This window comes from Chiloscyllium punctatum, chromosome 26 (genome assembly GCF_047496795.1).
Source record: "Chiloscyllium punctatum isolate Juve2018m chromosome 26, sChiPun1.3, whole genome shotgun sequence".
In the NCBI taxonomy this organism is placed as follows: domain Eukaryota; kingdom Metazoa; phylum Chordata; class Chondrichthyes; order Orectolobiformes; family Hemiscylliidae; genus Chiloscyllium; species Chiloscyllium punctatum.
Window position 1 is genome coordinate 72,638,919 of NC_092764.1, and position 17,847 is coordinate 72,656,765.

The 17,847-nt window shown below is 45.8% G+C and overlaps 1 protein-coding gene across 5 annotated transcripts in view; it reads right to left on the reverse strand.

The window, feature by feature from the left end:
* Positions 1 to 505: 505 nt before the first annotated feature.
* LOC140453171 (RNA-binding Raly-like protein) overlaps positions 506 to 17,847 on the reverse strand; it is a 1,408,367-nt gene continuing 1,391,025 nt past the window's right edge. For all 5 annotated transcript variants that reach the window (XM_072547650.1, XM_072547651.1, XM_072547653.1 and 2 more), the window contains one exon: positions 506 to 10,750. Coding sequence is in view for 1 of the 5 variants with exons in the window: in XM_072547652.1 (XP_072403753.1) it covers positions 10,748 to 10,750 (3 nt within the window). In the remaining 4 variants the exon portion in view is untranslated. The remainder of the gene's footprint in view (positions 10,751 to 17,847) is intronic.

Sequence of the window (17,847 nt, forward strand, 5' to 3'; positions counted from 1 at the left end):
GTTTGTACGTTCTCCCCGTGTCTGTGTGGGTTTCCTCCGGGTGGCCCGGTTTCCTCCCACAATCTAAAGATGTGTGGTTTAAGTGAATTGGCCATGCTAAATTGCTCATAGTGTTCAGGGATGTGTAGGTTAGGCATATTAGTCAGGGGTAAATGTAGAGGAACGGGTTTGAAAGATGGGTTACTCTTTGGAGGCTTGGTGTGGACTTGTTGGGCTGAAGGGCCTGTTTCCATAATGTAGGGATTCTATGATTCCTGACAGGTCATTCCTGCTCTTGATCACTGCTGGAGAGCCCTTGTTGGAATTGGCTGTAGGTGGGAGGTGGGGTGACACCAAGACAGGGACAGTTCTGAAAGCCCGCTGCCACCATGTTTGGAAGATTGGCACCAGTGAGATCTTATCCCAAAAGTTCTTTAGTGCCTGGGAAGGGGAAATTTTGGTAAGAAATAGGAAACAAAAATATTTAACTCCCTTTGTCTTTCATTGTATAAAACTAGAGTCAGAGTTTCAGTGTCAAACATCTTTATTGATATTAATACAGAACTGGTACTGTATGAAATTAATTTACGTACAAAACCTCAGGAAAGAAAGGTAAACACCCAAAGGGATCAGCAGTAGCCACACGAAGACAACAAAGCAAGTGCCTCCCAAAGTTGTCATTTACATAAACACAATACAATTGTACTCAAAAGGTCACAATTCAAAGTCTCAGAACAAATGAAACAAGCCATGGCCTTGACCCCAATCATTATGATCTTGTAGAAATCCTTCCTTGATTGCACTGCTCCAGTCCAGTTGGAGTGTGAACTCTCTCTAAGCTGGTTCTTTTTGAGTGGGTAACCTGGGTTGATCAGTGTGGAGTTCTGTGTGAGAGTTGTGTTTAGATACACAACATTGAGGGGGGGGGGGGGGGAGAAGTGGACAATCATAATTATAATTTATTCAAAGTTTCCTTCATCAGTGTCTGGTTGTCAGGCTGTTTCCACTTATATATTTCATGAATAGTCCAATTACAAATGGAGAAACCAGCTATTTTGAACACAACACAAACTAGACAGAAGCTCTCTGGTGGGACAAGGGAACTGCTGAAAGATCAGAACAATGGTAACATCAGAAAAGATCTACCCTCATAAGTTCCTTTATGTCACACCTTCCACAAGGTTTTCCTCCACAGCTTTTGCACTAATTAGCCTTGAGTCTTACCTGTGTCTAAAATCTGCACTAGGCAGGCTGAAAGTTGCTCCCTCATGGAGGAGGGTACCATTTGCAACAATACTAAGAAGGAATACTTTCAAATGGGTTCAACCGATGTTGCAGTTCTACCCCAAACAGCCTGTCTAATATAAATGTATCGTCCAATACTTCTCCTACTAGTAGCTGGGCTGCCATTTTCAGGTAGGAGGCTACAGAGACCAATGTTGGACTCTAGAGTCACCTCATGGTCTTACTTTGCTTACCAGGTTTCACCCGATCCAACAGAAGATTGCAGTGCACACTGCTTAAAGCTGAATGGTGTTCGAAGCTTACAGATGAGAGAACAGACATTGTTAGTTGCACTTACCACCCCCCCCCCCCCCCACTGCATCAGGAAAGGTCAAATGAGAAAGTTGGGAAAGAGTTTCTGATCTTTATAATATTTTATTAATTTCACATGAAATCCAACTCTACCCTCATAGGAGTACATTTAATTACTACAAGTAACACACCAACACACCCTTAAACATGCAAAAGACCATGGTGCCTATTGTATACAGAATGGGAACCAACCCTACTGCCTTGGCTTGAATCACAAATGGAAGCTCTTGTTTCTAATGTTCTTTGTTGTGCTTTGATAAGGCTCCAAACAAGAGATTAGCAACAAGGAGACCACACACTCTTGCAAAGTGGACTGGTATTTGTTCGGAGGTAGGAGCAGAAAGGACGGATATAAAGTTTGCTCTGTGGTTGTCAGGATGTGCCAAGTTGACCAGGGCTTCATCTTTTCACCAGATTTATTAATGACGTTGATGAAACAATATCCAGTTTGTAGATTATACTAAATTAGGGAGGCACGTTGATGAGTAGGAAATTATAAAAGGATTAAGACAGATCAAGAGAGTTGGCAAACCAAGAACAGGCAGAATTCAATGTGCAAGCTCATCTACTTTGGATGTGAGAGAGACAGATGGGAATATTGCCTGATAATGTGAGACTGGGAGCTGTGGAGGAGCGAAGGGATTTCGATGTCAATGCACAACAAGACTTGGTGGACAGGTACAACAAATAAACAAAAAGGTGAATGGAAAGTTGGCTGTTGTCTCAAGGGAATTGAGCTACAAAGTGAAGCAAGATAAAGCCATATTTTATATGGAGCCTTTTGTGGAGTTCAGCTGAGGTGCTGTATTTCATTTTACATACCATACCTCAAGTGTGATATACTGGCATTGGAATGGTCACAGAACTTCAATAGCAGAACTTGAAGAGCGACAAGATGCATTGCAGCAACTCAGTAGAGCTCCTTCAGCAGCACCTTCCAAAACCCACACCTCTACCAGCCATAAATGCTGCCCTTTACAGCAACAAACATCTCTCATGAAAGAATTAATGAAAAAGCACACTGAGCATTGGTTATACTAACTCTGATTCTTTTAAGCTTCAAAAGCTTTGAGGGGCTGATGCTGAAATAATACTTTAATTTGATCAGGTAAGTAGGGAGAAACCATTTTCTCTGGTGGAAAAATAATCCGAAAATGGAGGAATAGTCTTAAAATTATTAGAGCTGGGTCATTTTGGAGTAAAATGAGGAAGGGATTTTTTCCATGGACAAGGTAGTGGAAACCTTGCACTGACTCTCTCAAAATGTCATTGATTCTTTATCTTTGGTTGGGTGTCATTGTGGAAACTAAGGCAGCCTCAATAGGTTTGAGGTACACATCAGACTTGATTTAATTGACTAGAGGAACAGGCTCAATGGGCTCAGAGGCATATACCAATTCCTACATTCAAATTCAGGACACAATGTCCCCACTTGCCCTCGCTCTATATCAATATGGCTCCCATGTCAGAGCTCATCTGCTTTTTCTTTCTGCCGTTTGTGTTTATTCTAAAACCTTTTAACTTTTTAAAAACTTTTTAAATTTACTCAGATGGGAAAGGAGAAGGCAAGTCAGGGACTTGAGGGCCATCGCAGGAGGGTAAGTCCTGGACTGGAGACCAATGGGGAGAGGTGAGTCCTGGACTGGAGATCAATGGGGAGAGGTTAGTCATGGACTGGAGACCAATGGGGAGAGGTGAGTTCTGGACTGGAGACCAATGGGGAGAGGTGAGTCCTGGACAGGAGACCAATGGGGAGAGGTTAGTCATGGACAGGAGACCAATGGGGAGAGGTGAGTCCTGGACAGGAGACCAATGGGGAGAGGTTAGTCATGGACAGGAGACCAATGGGGAGAGGTGAGTCCTGGATGGAGACCACCACAGGGGGGTGAGTCCTGGACGGAGACCAATGGGGAGAGGTGAGTCCTGGACGGAGACCATCACAGGGGGGTGAGTCCTGGACTGGAGACCAATGGGGAGAGGTGAGTCCTGGATTGGAGACCAATGGGGAGAGGTGAGTCCTGGACGGAGACCAATGGGGAGAGGTGAGTCCTGGATTGGAGACCAATGGGGAGAGGTGAGTCCTGGATTGGAGACCAATGGGGAGAGGTGAGTCCTGGATTGGAGACCAATGGGGAGAGGTGAGTCCTGGACTGGAGACCAATGGGGAGAGGTGAGTCCTGGACTGGAGACCAATGGGGAGAGGTGAGTCCTGGATTGGAGACCAATGAGGAGAGGTGAGTCCTGGACTGGAGACCAATGGGGAGAGGTGAGTCCTGGACTGGAGACCAATGAGGAGAGGTGAGTCCTGGACTGGAGACCAATGGGGAGAAGTGAGTCCTGGACTGGAGACCAATGGGGAGAGGTTAGTCCTGGACTGGAGACCAATGGGGAGAGGTGAGTCCTGGACTGGAGACCAATGGGGAGAGGTGAGTCCTGGATTGGAGACCAATGGGGAGAGGTTAGTCCTGGACTGGAGACCAATGGGGAGAGGTGAGTCCTGGACTGGAGACCAATGGGGAGAGGTGAGTCCTGGACTGGAGACCACCACAGGGAGGTGAGTCCTGGACCTGAGGCCACCGCGGGAGAGTGGATCCTGGACTGGATGCCGCAGCGGGGGGTGGAGGGGGGGGGGGTTGAGTCCCAGACTGGATGCTGCCGAGGGGAGGTTAAGCCTCGAGTTTTGAAGCCCAATGTTGCTATAGACTGGGCCCTGTGTGGTCTGGAGGCTATGTTTCCATATGGACTGTAAATTGAGTACATTTTCTGTTTTTCCTTTTCATTCTTATGCTGGACCTTATATATATTATTTTATCGATTTTACATCAAATACTTAAGTATCTGTACCTTGGTTTCGTATATCGAAGATGGCGCCATCAGTGGCGCCAGTGCAAACTTTTCATTGCACTCATTTGAGTGCATGTGACAATAAAGCTAATCCAATTCAAATCAATGGGGCTGTAACCATGTGCCCTGACATGAGATGAATGGTTGGGCTAGTGTTGGCTGGGATGATGTGTGTGTGTGTGTAACCATAGAAGTGAATATATTAGATGAAAGAATAGCCTTAATGGGTTGCATCTCAGTTATCTTTATTACAGAAGATGATGGTGTGGCAGCGGTAATACCACTGGACTGATGCTGCAGAAGCTCAGGCAGTGGATAGAATTGGAATTCAATTACTCAAATCGGGACTCAGCCATGGAGACAGGGAAGCTATCATTGATCGTTGTAAAAGCACCATCTGGTTCATTGCCGTCCTCTCTCAGAAGAGAATCTGCTAACCTTATTGTTGTCCTGCTACCTGCTTCAGATCAAAGACAATGTTGTTGAATTTTAACTACCCTTTGCTATAAGTTGAAGGGCAATTAAGGCTGAGCATCAAATGCTGACCTTGCTATCAACGACCGCATCCCATGAATGAACTTCTTTAGAAGTTTAGTTTTTATGCTTTAAGCCATCATTGTTAGCTGACTAAGTGTTATTCCAGCAATTCTTCTTCAACATTGTTATTAAGCTGGAAATTACAGCAAGAAATAATGTGACTATTAGAAACGTAAGTGGGTTGAATGAAACTTTCAATATGGAAGTCAATCTACCAGAAACAGCAAGGAAAGAGAACGAAGAAGGAAAGATTGTGTGTGAACAGAACCATTCAGATTGCAAGCATCATCCAGCACTTGTACAAGAGTGCATGGTATCTCTCGGAGCCCGCTAGATTGTGGAAATGAAACTAAAATCCATTATATTCAGATCCAATTGGGATGCCCCATTTTGATTGGATCTTCACAGATTTTGCCTGAGTTCAAGCCCATGCCCAAGTACACTACGCTATCTACAGAACTGCCAAACTCCAGGAGTGTACTGCGGTCTCCAGGAGTTGGACATTAACCTCCATGGACATCGCTGTGGCAAACTAAAAAGGAAACATAATTGATATCAATTGTGGGTGACTCTTTCTCTTGTTTCGTTTTCTTTGAACGTGTGTTTCAGAATTAGCTGTGTGGTCAACAGCCAAGAATCATCCAATCACATCATGAAGATTTGATCACGTCTCAGTTGGCTTGGAAGGCAGTGGGCATTGAGAAGTGACCAATAGCTGAAGTCTGGACAGTTGGTGACGGGATGACGTGGTAAAACCTCCAATAACAAATCCCACTCAATAGTCTTGGGCCAGCGCTTCTCAAACTGTGGGTCGTGACCCTTGTTAGGGTCTCAGAAGCAATAGTTGTGGTGGCAATCTCACTTCCCTGCAAGGGCTGCTGGGCTTCTCCCAGTGATGATACATCTTTCCAGCCATCATCATTATAGGGGGAAAATGCAGCCAGGTCGTTGCATGGCCACCATCTTTTTAGGGGGCGAAGTATTGCAGGATATTAGCATGGCTGCCATCTTTATAGGGGGTACAGTGCAGCATTCAGATGGCTGCCTTCATTATAGGCACCAGAGTGCAGCAGGAGACATCTATTGGCATCCTGGCAAGGAAACAGTAATAAGAGGGCCTTCACTGAGGCTTCTGTCACTGGGGAATAGGGAGAGATTTGCTGAAACGTGCATAAAGTAAGATTTTTAAGAAGTTAATTAAAATGAAGATTCTCTTATTTATTTATTTTTCTTACTTATGTGTGTAGATCTGCAACACACATAGTTTAATAACTGTATTCTTGATATATATGCTGCTGGTTTGGTTTTTTTGTTGGTATCTGGGAAACATGCTAAGTTTGAAGTGCTACATGGAGTTGCAATGGAAAATACTTTGGGAAATTCTGCTTTGGGCTTCTTTGAGTGAAGTTGTCATTTTAAGAATGAGGAGTTTGAGATTTAGATTGTGAGATCTGGTTAAGAGTACACCACTGCAATTCACACTGCCCCTTTGATGTTAGCAGGTACAGATAGCATTCAACCCGACACCAATCTGGACTGTACTGTGACTTTTCTTTTTAAAATAGTATTTTCCAAGCACGTTTGCAAGAATAGCTGAACCCTCTTTGGCTGGCAAACATTCACTCCCACTCCAAACGCCCCCAGGTCACAAATGAAGCAGTCCTTTGCAGAGAGTAGGTCCAAACTTTCTCACAACAAAGGCATGGCCTGAAAACCTGGCAGCCAACAATGTGCAGGTGAGGAGGGTGCGGAAGGGGAAGAGGACAGGCCGGGGGATGAGCCACAAGTGAAAAACAAGCACTTCAAAAACTATAAATAGTGAACAAAAAGGAACCAAACACTGAACAGTATAATACATTCAAATATACATAAAACATGTACTCTTGATTTCTGCACCTCCTCCTTCTCCATGGTGTCACCTCACTGGTGATTAGACGAGACAGCAACCTTATTCACAGAAGTTACAATTTGAAGATGGAAATTGTGGGTCAATTTGTTCATTTAAAATAAAAAGAAACTGAACCGGGACTTTTTGGCAAGCACCTCATTAGCTAGAGCTCTGTGATACGCTGGTAAAATCCAGGAAAAGAGTCAGAGTGACACAGTGTGTCAGAATTGAGTTCCAACTACCATTAAAGATTCCGCCACGAGCCACTGTCATTACTGATTAGTTCATGCTAATCACGTGGAATAATCACATTTTAGGTGGTACATATGAATTCTCAACCCATCTTTGAAGCCCTGATGGTTTCAGGTTCCTGTGTTACCTTCCACCATTGATTCGCCATCTCAGTCCTTTACCCAGCCCTTTCTCTCATTCGGTCATCCTGGTATGACACATGACTTCACCATCACTGGTGCCCTCAATGCCATCTCCATCTCCCCCTCAGTTTGACCTCCCACTTTGTGGTGTGCTGATCTCACAGTGACAGGGGACGTTCTTGACCAGTGACCCTCCAGCTGTCAACAATTGAGATTCTCACAACAGACCCAATGCCAGGCCAGGATTACGGACGGGGCAGTACAAACATGTGACTCACGTACTGCCCAGAATTACGCTGCCTTTCTGTGCTTGACCTGACACAGAACTTAAACTGCAAGGGAATAGATGAAGGCCAATCAATTCATCATTACTGAGCCAGTGTAACACAACAATAGGGAACATTTGTGCAGTAAAGTACTGTCAATGCAGTGCATAAATCTAACCTTCAGAAGGGACAGAGAGCTTGTTGGAGCTTCAAGTATAGGTAGCCCAGTGACCTTCACCCCAGCTATTCAGAACCACAAGGGCCATAGACAGAGAGAAATTGTTCTCATTCATGAAAGGGTGTGGTGTTCAATTCCAATTGCCACATTCAAGGAAAGATGCGGAGAGAGAGCAGAAGAGGTTTTCCAGGATGCTGCCTGGATTACTGGGTACAAGCTATATAAGGAGAGGCTAGAAAAACTCGGGTCGTTTTCCCTGGAGTGGCAGAGGGGAGACCCGATAGAAGTCTCTAAAATTATAAGATGCATGGATAGGGTTGACGGTCAGAATCGTTTCCCCAGAGTTGAAATGTCTAATACTGGGGTGGGGGCATGCATTTAAGATGGGGAGGGGGGGGGACGGTCAAAGGAGATTTGAAGGGGCAAGTTTTTTTACACAGAGAGTGGCAGAAGTCTGGAATGTGCTGTCAGGGGTGGTGGCAGAGGCAGATTCGATAGGGGCTGTTAGATAAGCAAGTGAATATGCAAGGAATGGAGGGATATGGTCCAAGGATAGGCAGAAGGAATTAGTTTAATTTGGTGTCGTGTTCAGCTCAACAGCGTGGGCTGAAGGGCCCGCTCCTATGCTCTATAAAGGGATGGAGAACAGGAGAACACAGATGCAATGTATTTGTCAAAAGAAGCAAAGGGGACGTGAGAATAAGATTTTCACAGGAACGAGTGGCTCAGATTTGGAATGCTGATCAAGGGTGAGGTGGAGGCAGATTCAACTGAAGCATTCAAAAGGAAGTTAGGCTGTTCTTTGAAAAGGAAGGATTTGCTGGGGAGGCAGCAGAATGGCATGATGACAGCTGTTGATTCAGAGATCCAGCCCAGACAATAATGGGCAGACTAACTCTCATAACAATTCTGTGACCCTCTAATCCCATTAGCTGAAGAGTCGCTGCTGGACTAGACCATGGGCTTTGTGTTCAAAAAGAATTTTTATTTCTGTTATATGATAGAATATAACTTGCTCAGTGGTTAGCACTGCTGCCTCACAGTGCCAGGGACCCGAGTTCGATTCCCGCCTCAGGCGACTGACTGTGTGGAGTTTGCACATTCTCCCCGTGTCTGCGTGGGTTTCCTCCCACAGTCCAAAGATGTGCAGGTCAGGTGAATTGGCCATGCTAAATTGTCCCATAGTGTCCAGGAATGTGTAGGTTAGGTACATTAATCAGGGGTACACGTACAGTAGTAGGGTAGGGGAATGGGTCTGGGTGGGTTACTCTTCGGAGAGTCAGTGTGGATCTGTTGGGCTGAAGGGTCTGTTTCCTCACTGTAGGGATTCTATAATCATCTGGAGTACTGCATTCAGATATAGCCTCAACAAAGACAAAGGCTCTACCACAGATTCACCAGAATGGCATTAGTGGAACAGGATACACTATATATTGGGTATAGGAAATTAAGGGGAGATCTAACTGTGATAGGTTAGATAGAAACTAGTATGTCTGATTAGTGAATCAGTCATGGTCATGGGTAGGGTTGGTGGAGGGGGCAGCATAGAGATGACCAAATATCAAAGCTGGGCCACTTATAAGTAAAGTTGAAGTTATATATTTACATAAAGAATAGCCATCTGGAACGCTGTCCCGGTAAAAATAACATTGGTGGGGTTCAGGTGGGGCAGTTTCAAACCTGAGATGGATAGATTTGTGAGAGGCAACGACATTAGGGAGTCTGGAACCAGGTGGTAAGTGGATTTAAGATTCAGACTAGTGGGTGCAGTGAAATCATGGAATCGGCTTGAGGGGTCCATTAGTGCCCTTCTGGTGCTGCATTCCTTTATCCTCCTTTCGATGTTGGAGGCTCCTTTCTGCTTGCTTTGACACTTCTTCTCTTCCAACACTGCCTGGTGATTAGCCTGAGGCCTGAGATTAGCACCCTCCACCCGTCCCCAAGCCAAGGGACACAGACGGCTAATCAACGTATTAACTTTATATCCCGCCCTGCTAACAGTGGTGGATAGAGCTTCATAACCCCTAGGATCCCCTTATCGGTAAGTGTGCCAGCAAAGGCATCAGGAAACAAATGCACAGCCTTCTGAGGAACTACCCGATAAAACCCGATGAACGCCGATTTGTCAGGCAAGATGCGCAGCAACACGCTGGGCAGTCAACAAGATGCCAGAAGCATCTGAACCTACACCAAAAAAAAGTGCATTTTCGTAGCTTGTTTTGGAAGCCTCTAGACATGTCAAAGTGCTTCACAGCCAATTGCATACCCTTCAAAGTGCAGAAACGATGCAGAAAAAAAAAAGCATCACACAACTGGCAGACAGCAAGATCTCACAATCAGCAAACAGGTCAATGATCAGGTAATCTGTTTTAATGATGGGGATCAAGGAATAAAACTCCACCAGGCCCCCACCTGCTCTTCTTTGTAGAGGTGCCATGGGATCCTTAATGTCTACCTGAGGAGGGCAGCTGGGGTCTCTGCTCAGAGTCTCATCCGAAAAGCAGAACTGTTGGCTTTGCTGCATTCTCTCGGTATTGCACAGGGAGGCTCAGCCTGGAATAAAGGCCTCAGGTCCCTGGAATAAGGAGCTCTCACCTTCTTTACCTTGGTTATCTCATGCACCAACTCTGCACATATACACAGACGGTGGGGGGGGGGGGGGGGGGGTGGGAGAGGAGGAGGTGCTCAAACAAGACACAAGACGGTTATGAAGATTTTTCTTTTCGTAAAGTGTAACATTCCCTCTTCACATCTATTTTCAGAAAACATCCCCGGTCCTCTCCAAACCCGAGAATGGTTGTCATTGAAAACAAAAACCCACCGGGATCCGGGGAGGGGAGGAGGGAGGAAAAATGTACAGCTATTATACAAACGGGACGTCGGTCCTCCCGAGCACAGTCGGAATCGGAGAAAGGAAGCAGTGGGGTTTTCAGGAAAAGGCAGTGCGCGCACCGGAGCCAATGGTGAGACCACTTCTATATGGTCCGGAAGATTCTGGGCTGTGCCTTGTTGAGTGGAGGTGATGGACGTTGCAGCTGCCTCTTTGCTTCTTATCTTGTCGTCTGGTTTCCCTGTTGGCTGTTATTCACTGCAAACACAAGAGGTTTTAGGTCACTGTTAGCGAATAGGAATGGTACACGTGATGGGAGCAGTGGATGCAGGCACATTTACAAAGTTTAAAAGACATTGGTATAAGTACATGAATAGGAAATGTTTGGGGGGGATATGGGTCAGGAGCAGGCAGCTGGGAGTAGTTTAGTTTAGGACGATGTTTGACATGGACTGGTTGGACTGAAGGGTCTGTTTCCGTGCTGTATGACTCTATGACTGTGATGGAAGACAGACAGCACATCGTGCAGAACCACTGATGAAGATTCTGCAATGCCTTTTGCTATTGGTTGGACAGCTGGTTACTGCATTCTATTGGGAGCCCCACACTTCAGGAAGGAAGTGTTGTTCTTAGGGAGTGCAAGTTCACCAGAATAGCACTGGGACGAGGAATAAGAGTAAATTATAGGGGGTAGGCCTGTATACACAAGACTTGCAGTTGATTTATATAAGCTGTTTAAGATGATTCAAGGAGTTGAGAGGGCAGAGGGAAATTACTTAGCTTGAAGAAGAGGCATGATCTTAAAACTGGAGCTGCAAGGGGGCAATGATACTTCTTCATAAAAAGGGAAAAGGAAATCTGAAACTCTCTTCCCCCCAAAACAGCTGCTGCGCTGAGTCAGTGGAAAATTTCAAAATTGTTAGATTTATATGGATTCCCCACGATCTAATGAAACATTCCTGATGAAGGGCTTTTGCCCAAAATGTCGATTTTTCCTGCTCCTCGGATGCTGCCTGACCCGCGGTGCTTTTCCAGCCCCACTCTAATCTTAACTCTGATCTCCAGCATCTGCAGTACCCACTTTCACCTCATGAAATGGTGGGTCAGGCCTGAGGAGCTGAAGAGCCTCCTCCCACGCCAAATCAGCACTGACGATACGGCCAGCCTTTTGTTCGTCAGTGATTAATGGATGATGTTGGGGATGAGTGACAACAGCAAGCAGTTGTTGCAGAAAAAGTAGTGGGGAAACAGATGGAATGGCAATGCAGTAGGCTGTTCTCGTGTCTCCTTAATCGTAACTGTTCTCTCTATGAAGTGATGTTATTTTCTCCACTCCCATCCCCGAGTTGCTGCCAATTTTCTCCCATTTCTTTGAGCTGTGTGCCATTGCCTGACTCTGCCAACTCTACTTGAAATAAAAACGGAATTGCTGAGGATCTGGCAATTATAGGTTTCCATAGTCCTATGGTATAGAAACAGACCCTTCGGCCCACCACATCTATGCCATGACCAAAGTATACTAACTCTATTTCCCTGCACTCTATTTCCATAGTCTTCTGTTTTAAATGATTGTCCAGATACTTCTTAAATGTTGCTCCAGTATCTGCCTCTACTATCCTCTCAGGTTGCACATTCCTTATTTCTGCCACCCTCTGTTTGATGAGACAGGCAGGAGGCTGGAAGAACACAGCAAGCCAGGCAGCATCAGGAGGTGAAGTTGACGTTTTAGGTGTAATCCTTCTTCAGGACTCGGGGTGGGTTTGGGGGGAAGGCTGCAGATAAAGGGGGTGGTAGGGCCAGGGTGGTGAAGTGGGGATAGGGGAAGACGGGTAGATGGTACGACCCTGGTTGGTCAATGTGAGGAATGGACCCAGTTAGTGGCAGGGAGCATCCTGCCCCCACCACCCCCTTTATCAGCAGCTTCCCCACACCCACCCCTCGTCCTGAAGAAGGGTTACACCTGAAACGTCAACTTCTCCCCCTCCTGATGCTGCCTGGCTTACTGGGTTCTCCCAGCCTCCTGCCTGTCTATTTTGGATTCCAGCATCTGCAGATTTTTGTCTCTAACCCTCTGCTTGAAAACATCTTTCCTCAGGTTCCCTCTAAACTACTTAATCCTCACCTTAAACCGATGCCCTCTGGTCCTTGACAAGTCTGCCTCAAGGAAAAGATTCTCACAATCTGCCCTACCTCTGCTTGTCATGATTTAGTATACCTCGATCAGATCATAGAATCATAGAACCCCTACAGTGTGGATACAGGCCATTCGGCCCAACAAGTCCACACCCGCCCTCCGAAGAGTATCCCACTCAGACCCATTCCCTTACCCTATTACTTTATGTTTCCTCGAACCTACACATCCCTGAACACTATGGGCAATTTAGCATGGCCAACTCACCTAACCTGCACATCTTTGGTCTATGAGAGGAAACCCACGCAGACACGGGGAGAATGTGCAAACTCCACACAGAGAATCTATTGAACATTGGAAAATGATCACCAACGCATCCACGATTTCCCGAGCCACCTCCTTCAGTACCCTGGGATGTAGACCATCAGGCCCTGGGGACTTATCAGCCTTCAGACCTAACAGTTTCTCCAACACCATTTCCTGCCTAATATAAGTTCCCTTCAGTTCAGGTCCTTCAGCCACTATTACATCTGGGAGATTGCTTGTGTCTTCCCCAGTGAAGACAGACCAGAAACACACTGCGTGGTTTGACTGATCTACACAGTTGTTAACACTCCACATAATCCATCTCTCACTCCATTTCATCTAACCCTAATTAATAAATCTTTCTAGGTCTTGATAGGGTAATACTTTCTCTCTCTCACTCTCTCTCTCCACAAATGCTGCTAGAACTGCTAATCTTCTCCAGAATTCTCTACATTTGCTCCAGCATCCGCAGTATTTTGCTTTTATTTAAGTGACCTTTCTATATCCTTCTCCTTCATGGACACCATAAACTTCCCTTAAATGCATCAGTGTTACTCATCTCAACCAGTCCATAATAGAGTTGGCAAGTTACACATTCTAACACACTAGGAAAAGAGATTTCTACTCACTTCATTATTGGATCTGTCAGTAATTATATTTATGATTCATGGTTTTGGACACATCCCACAAGTAAAAGCAACTTTTCTCAATGTACCTTATCAACTCCAGGCATAATCTGAAACACTTTGATGAGGTCACCTCACTCAGCTTCCGAACTGGAGAGGAATCAGCCTTAGAATGTTCCATTTTAGCCTTATTTTTAACAAGCACCATCACGGCAAAACTGACTTATTGGGGGAAGGCTAACTTTGCCAAGTTCCCAAGTCTTCATATTTCTCTCCACGGTAAACACAGAAGAGAAATATTCATTAAGGACCTCACTCATCTCCTGCAGTTCTTCACACACAGTCCACTTTGGTCCTTGAGGGGTCCTGTTTTCTCTCTAGTTATTATTTTTCCCTTAATATACTTAGAGAACCTCTTTGGATTCACCCTAATCTTCTCAGCCAAGGCTGTCTCGTGCCCCCTTTGCACCCTCCTGATGGCCTTTCTCAGTGAACTCCTGTATCCCCCTACATACCTCCAGGGATTCCCTTTATCCCAACTGCCTGTACCTGAACCATACCTCCTTTTTACTGGTCAAAGCTTCAGTATCTGTTGTCATCCGGGGTTCCCTATTCCTGCCAACCTTGCCTTTCATCCTCACAGGAACATACAGACCTTAAACTCTTCGAGGAGAAAATGAGGACTGCAGATGCTAGAGATCAGAGCTGAAAGATGTGTTGCTGGAAAAGCGCAGTAGGTCAGGCAGCGTCCAAGGAGCAGGAGAATCGACGTTTCGGGCATGAGCCCTGCTTCAGGAACATCGATTCTCCCGCTCCTTTGATGCTGCCTGACCTGTTGCGCTTTTCCAGCAACACATTTTCAGCTCTAAAATGGTAGATGAAACCAACTAGTGATCCAACAAGAAAGGGCTCTGGTCTTAAATAAGATACGGCTTATATTATGACAGCAATCAAGCACAAGTTACAACTGAGCCATAGAGTCATACAGCATGGAAGCAGATCCTTCGGTCTAATTCATCCATGCCGACCATAATTCTAAACTAGCCTGCATTTGGTTCATATCTCTCTAAACCTTTCCTATTCATGTAACTTTACCTGCATGTGGATTGCTGCCACGTCCTCTTGTTCTGACTGGGTCTACATGGCTTACTTGTCTCTAAAATGGTAGAATCAGTCCCTCAAGCCTGATCCACTGTTCAATGAGATCATGGCTCATCTGTGGCCCAACTCCATATACCTACCTTTGGCCCTTTTCACATACCAAAGGTCAGTGCATGGATAGAAGATTGGTTAACAGACACGAAGAAGGAGGAGGGATAAGTTTGGCATCTTTATGTCGGTGTGCAGTGACTAATGGAGAGTTGCCAGGATCACTGCTACAGCCTCAGCTTTTATATACAATCTATATTAATGACTTAGACAAAGAGTAATGCGTCTACATTTGCTGACAATACAAAGCTCGCAGGCAATATAAGTTGTGCGCAGGGCATAGAGAAGCTGCAAAAATATATAGACAGGTTAAGTGATTAGGGCACAAGATGGGAGATGGAGTATAGTGTGTGGAAATGTGAGGTTACTCATTTTTGTCATAGGAACAGAAAAGCAGAATATTTTTAAAGGTGTGAAACTTGCAAATATTAACATTCAGAGAGACTTGGCTGTGATCCTAAAATGAACACAGAACATGAGCATACAGGCACAGTGTGTAAACAGGGAAGCATGTTGGTGTTTACTCCATGGTGACTGGGGTACAAAAATAAACAATCCTTGCTACAATTGTGTAGGGATTTGGTGCCACGATGCTTAGAATACTGCCTGCAATTTTGGTCTCCATACTTAAGGAATGATAAAATAAAATAGAATAGAATCCCTACAGTGTGGAAACAGGCCCTTCAGTCAAACAAGTTCATACCAGCCCTCTGAAGAGTAACCCACCCAGATCCATTCCCCTGACTAATACACCTAAACTACACATCCCTGAGCACTATGGGCAATTCTAGCGTGGTCAATTCACCTAACCTGCACATCTTTGGACTGTGGGAGGCAACTGGAGCACCCGGAGGAAACCCAGGCAGACACGGGGAAGAATGTGCAAACTCCACACAGACAGTTGCCCGAGACTGGAATCGAACCCAGGTCCTTGGCCGTGTCAGGCAACAGTGCTAACCACTATGCCACCACCATGCGATCTACTTACCTTGGTGATGGCATTGTGAAAGTTCACTGAATTGATGGTCTGGGGTGAGAGGGCCTACAGTAACCAGGAGTCACCGACTCTGCTGTCAGACCAGGCCATCGCTCTCATCTATGTCAAGAGATCCATTCCGACTGCCCTCCTTGGAGAAGTCAACTTGCTGGTGTCACCATCTTGAAAAGTTCGATGCTGTCCCCGTCAGCCCCGAATACCAGGAGGGCGTTGCTGCTGCCACTGCCACTTCCTCCAGTCACTGTGAACAGCCGCGACTCCATGCATTGCACGCTCTATCTGCCACACTGATTTCACTAACTAACCCGCTGCAAAAGGTTCCAAAGAAATGTGACAGAAAAAAAAACTGAAAGAAAACCAGCGGAAGTAAAAAGAAATAAAAGAAGAGAAAGAAAGCATGTGCGAGTGAATGAGCCCTGGGCAAGAGCCTGGACGCCATCTTGAAGCTATTAGGATAAAGGGCCTATCATGTAGGACTGAGATGAGGGGAATATTCTTCATTCAAAGGGATGTGAATCTTGGGATTTTCTGTCCCACAGAGTTGAATATATTTGAAAGTGGTACAGTTGGAGTTTTGCCCTTTCAGGGAATCTAAGGATATGGTGGGAGGGTGGGATAGAGGAGTTAAAGCCCCATGATCATATTGAAGAGCTGAGCAGGTTTGAGGGAACAAATGGTATAAACCATCCTCTTAATGTTCTTACATCAAACACTGCCTGCACGAGCTTAGATACAGAGTAACGATCCCTCTACACTGTCCCCCGTCATACACTCCCAGGACAGGGACAGCATGGGGTAGGTACAGAGTAAAGCTCCTTCTGCACTGTCCCCATCAAACACTCCCAGGACAGGGACAGCACAGGGTTAGATACAGAGTAAAGCTCGCTCTACACTGTCCCCATAAAACACTCCCAGGACAGGGTCAGCACAGGGTTAGATACAGAGTAAAGCTCGCTCTACACTGTCCCCATAAAACACACTGAGGGACAGAGATAGCATGGGATAGATACAGAGTTAAGATCCCTCTACATTGTTCCCCCATCATACATGCCCAGGAGAGGGACAACATGGGTGGATACAGAATAAAGCTTCCACTACATTGTCCCCCAACAAACACTCTCAAGACAGGGACAGCATGGGGTAGTTACAGAGTAAAGCTCCCTCTACACTGTCCCCATCACACACTCCCAGGACAGGGTTAGCATGCGGTTAGATACAGAGTAAAGCTTGCTCTACACTGTCCCCATCATACACTCCGAAGACAGGTTCAGCCCAGGGTTAAATATCGAATAAAACAGTTTCTAGTCTGAACAAAAAATATACATCAGTTGATTTTTATAAGAGCCCTTGTCACTGCTGTAGTGTGCAATTGTCATTTCTATGCCAACTACAGAGTGCCTATTTTGGGCGAGAGTGCTGACGTGGTGCCAATGAGTGACGGTTTTGGGTTGAAGATCTGCGACCAGCAGACTGCACAATCTCAGGCCGTGACCTCTTGGCTGCCACCTCCTATCAGTGTGGACCGGACTCTGAAGCAGCATCAAAGCTTAGCCTGATCACTCAATGCACCATCCAGCTCCCCCATGGAGCCCTGCGACATTGCAACTTCACCCATCTGACAGGCAAGAGGCTAACTGAAACATCTTTATGACATTGCCCACTGTGGGGCAGCATGGTGGCTCAGTGGTTAGCACCGTTGCCTCACAATGCCAGAGACCCAGGTTCGATCCCAGCCTCGGGTGACTGTCTGTGTGGTGTTTGCACATTCTCCCTGTGTCTGTGTGGGTTTCTTCTGGTGCTCTGGTTTCCTCCCACAAATGTACAGGTCAGGTGGATTGGCCATGCTGAATTACCCCATAGTATCCAAGGATGTGTAGGTTAGGTAGATTAGTCAAAGGAAATATGGTTTACAGGGGATGGGCCTGGGTGGGATGCTTGTCAGACAGTCAGTGTGGATGCTGTGGGCCAAATAGCCTGGCTCTATGAGAATCCAATGAGCTATTTAGGGATGTCAGCTGAATCGCTGATTTGTGCTGGGTCCCCCTCCCACTCTCCTGAGCTACCGATTCCATTGTCGGGATCCTCA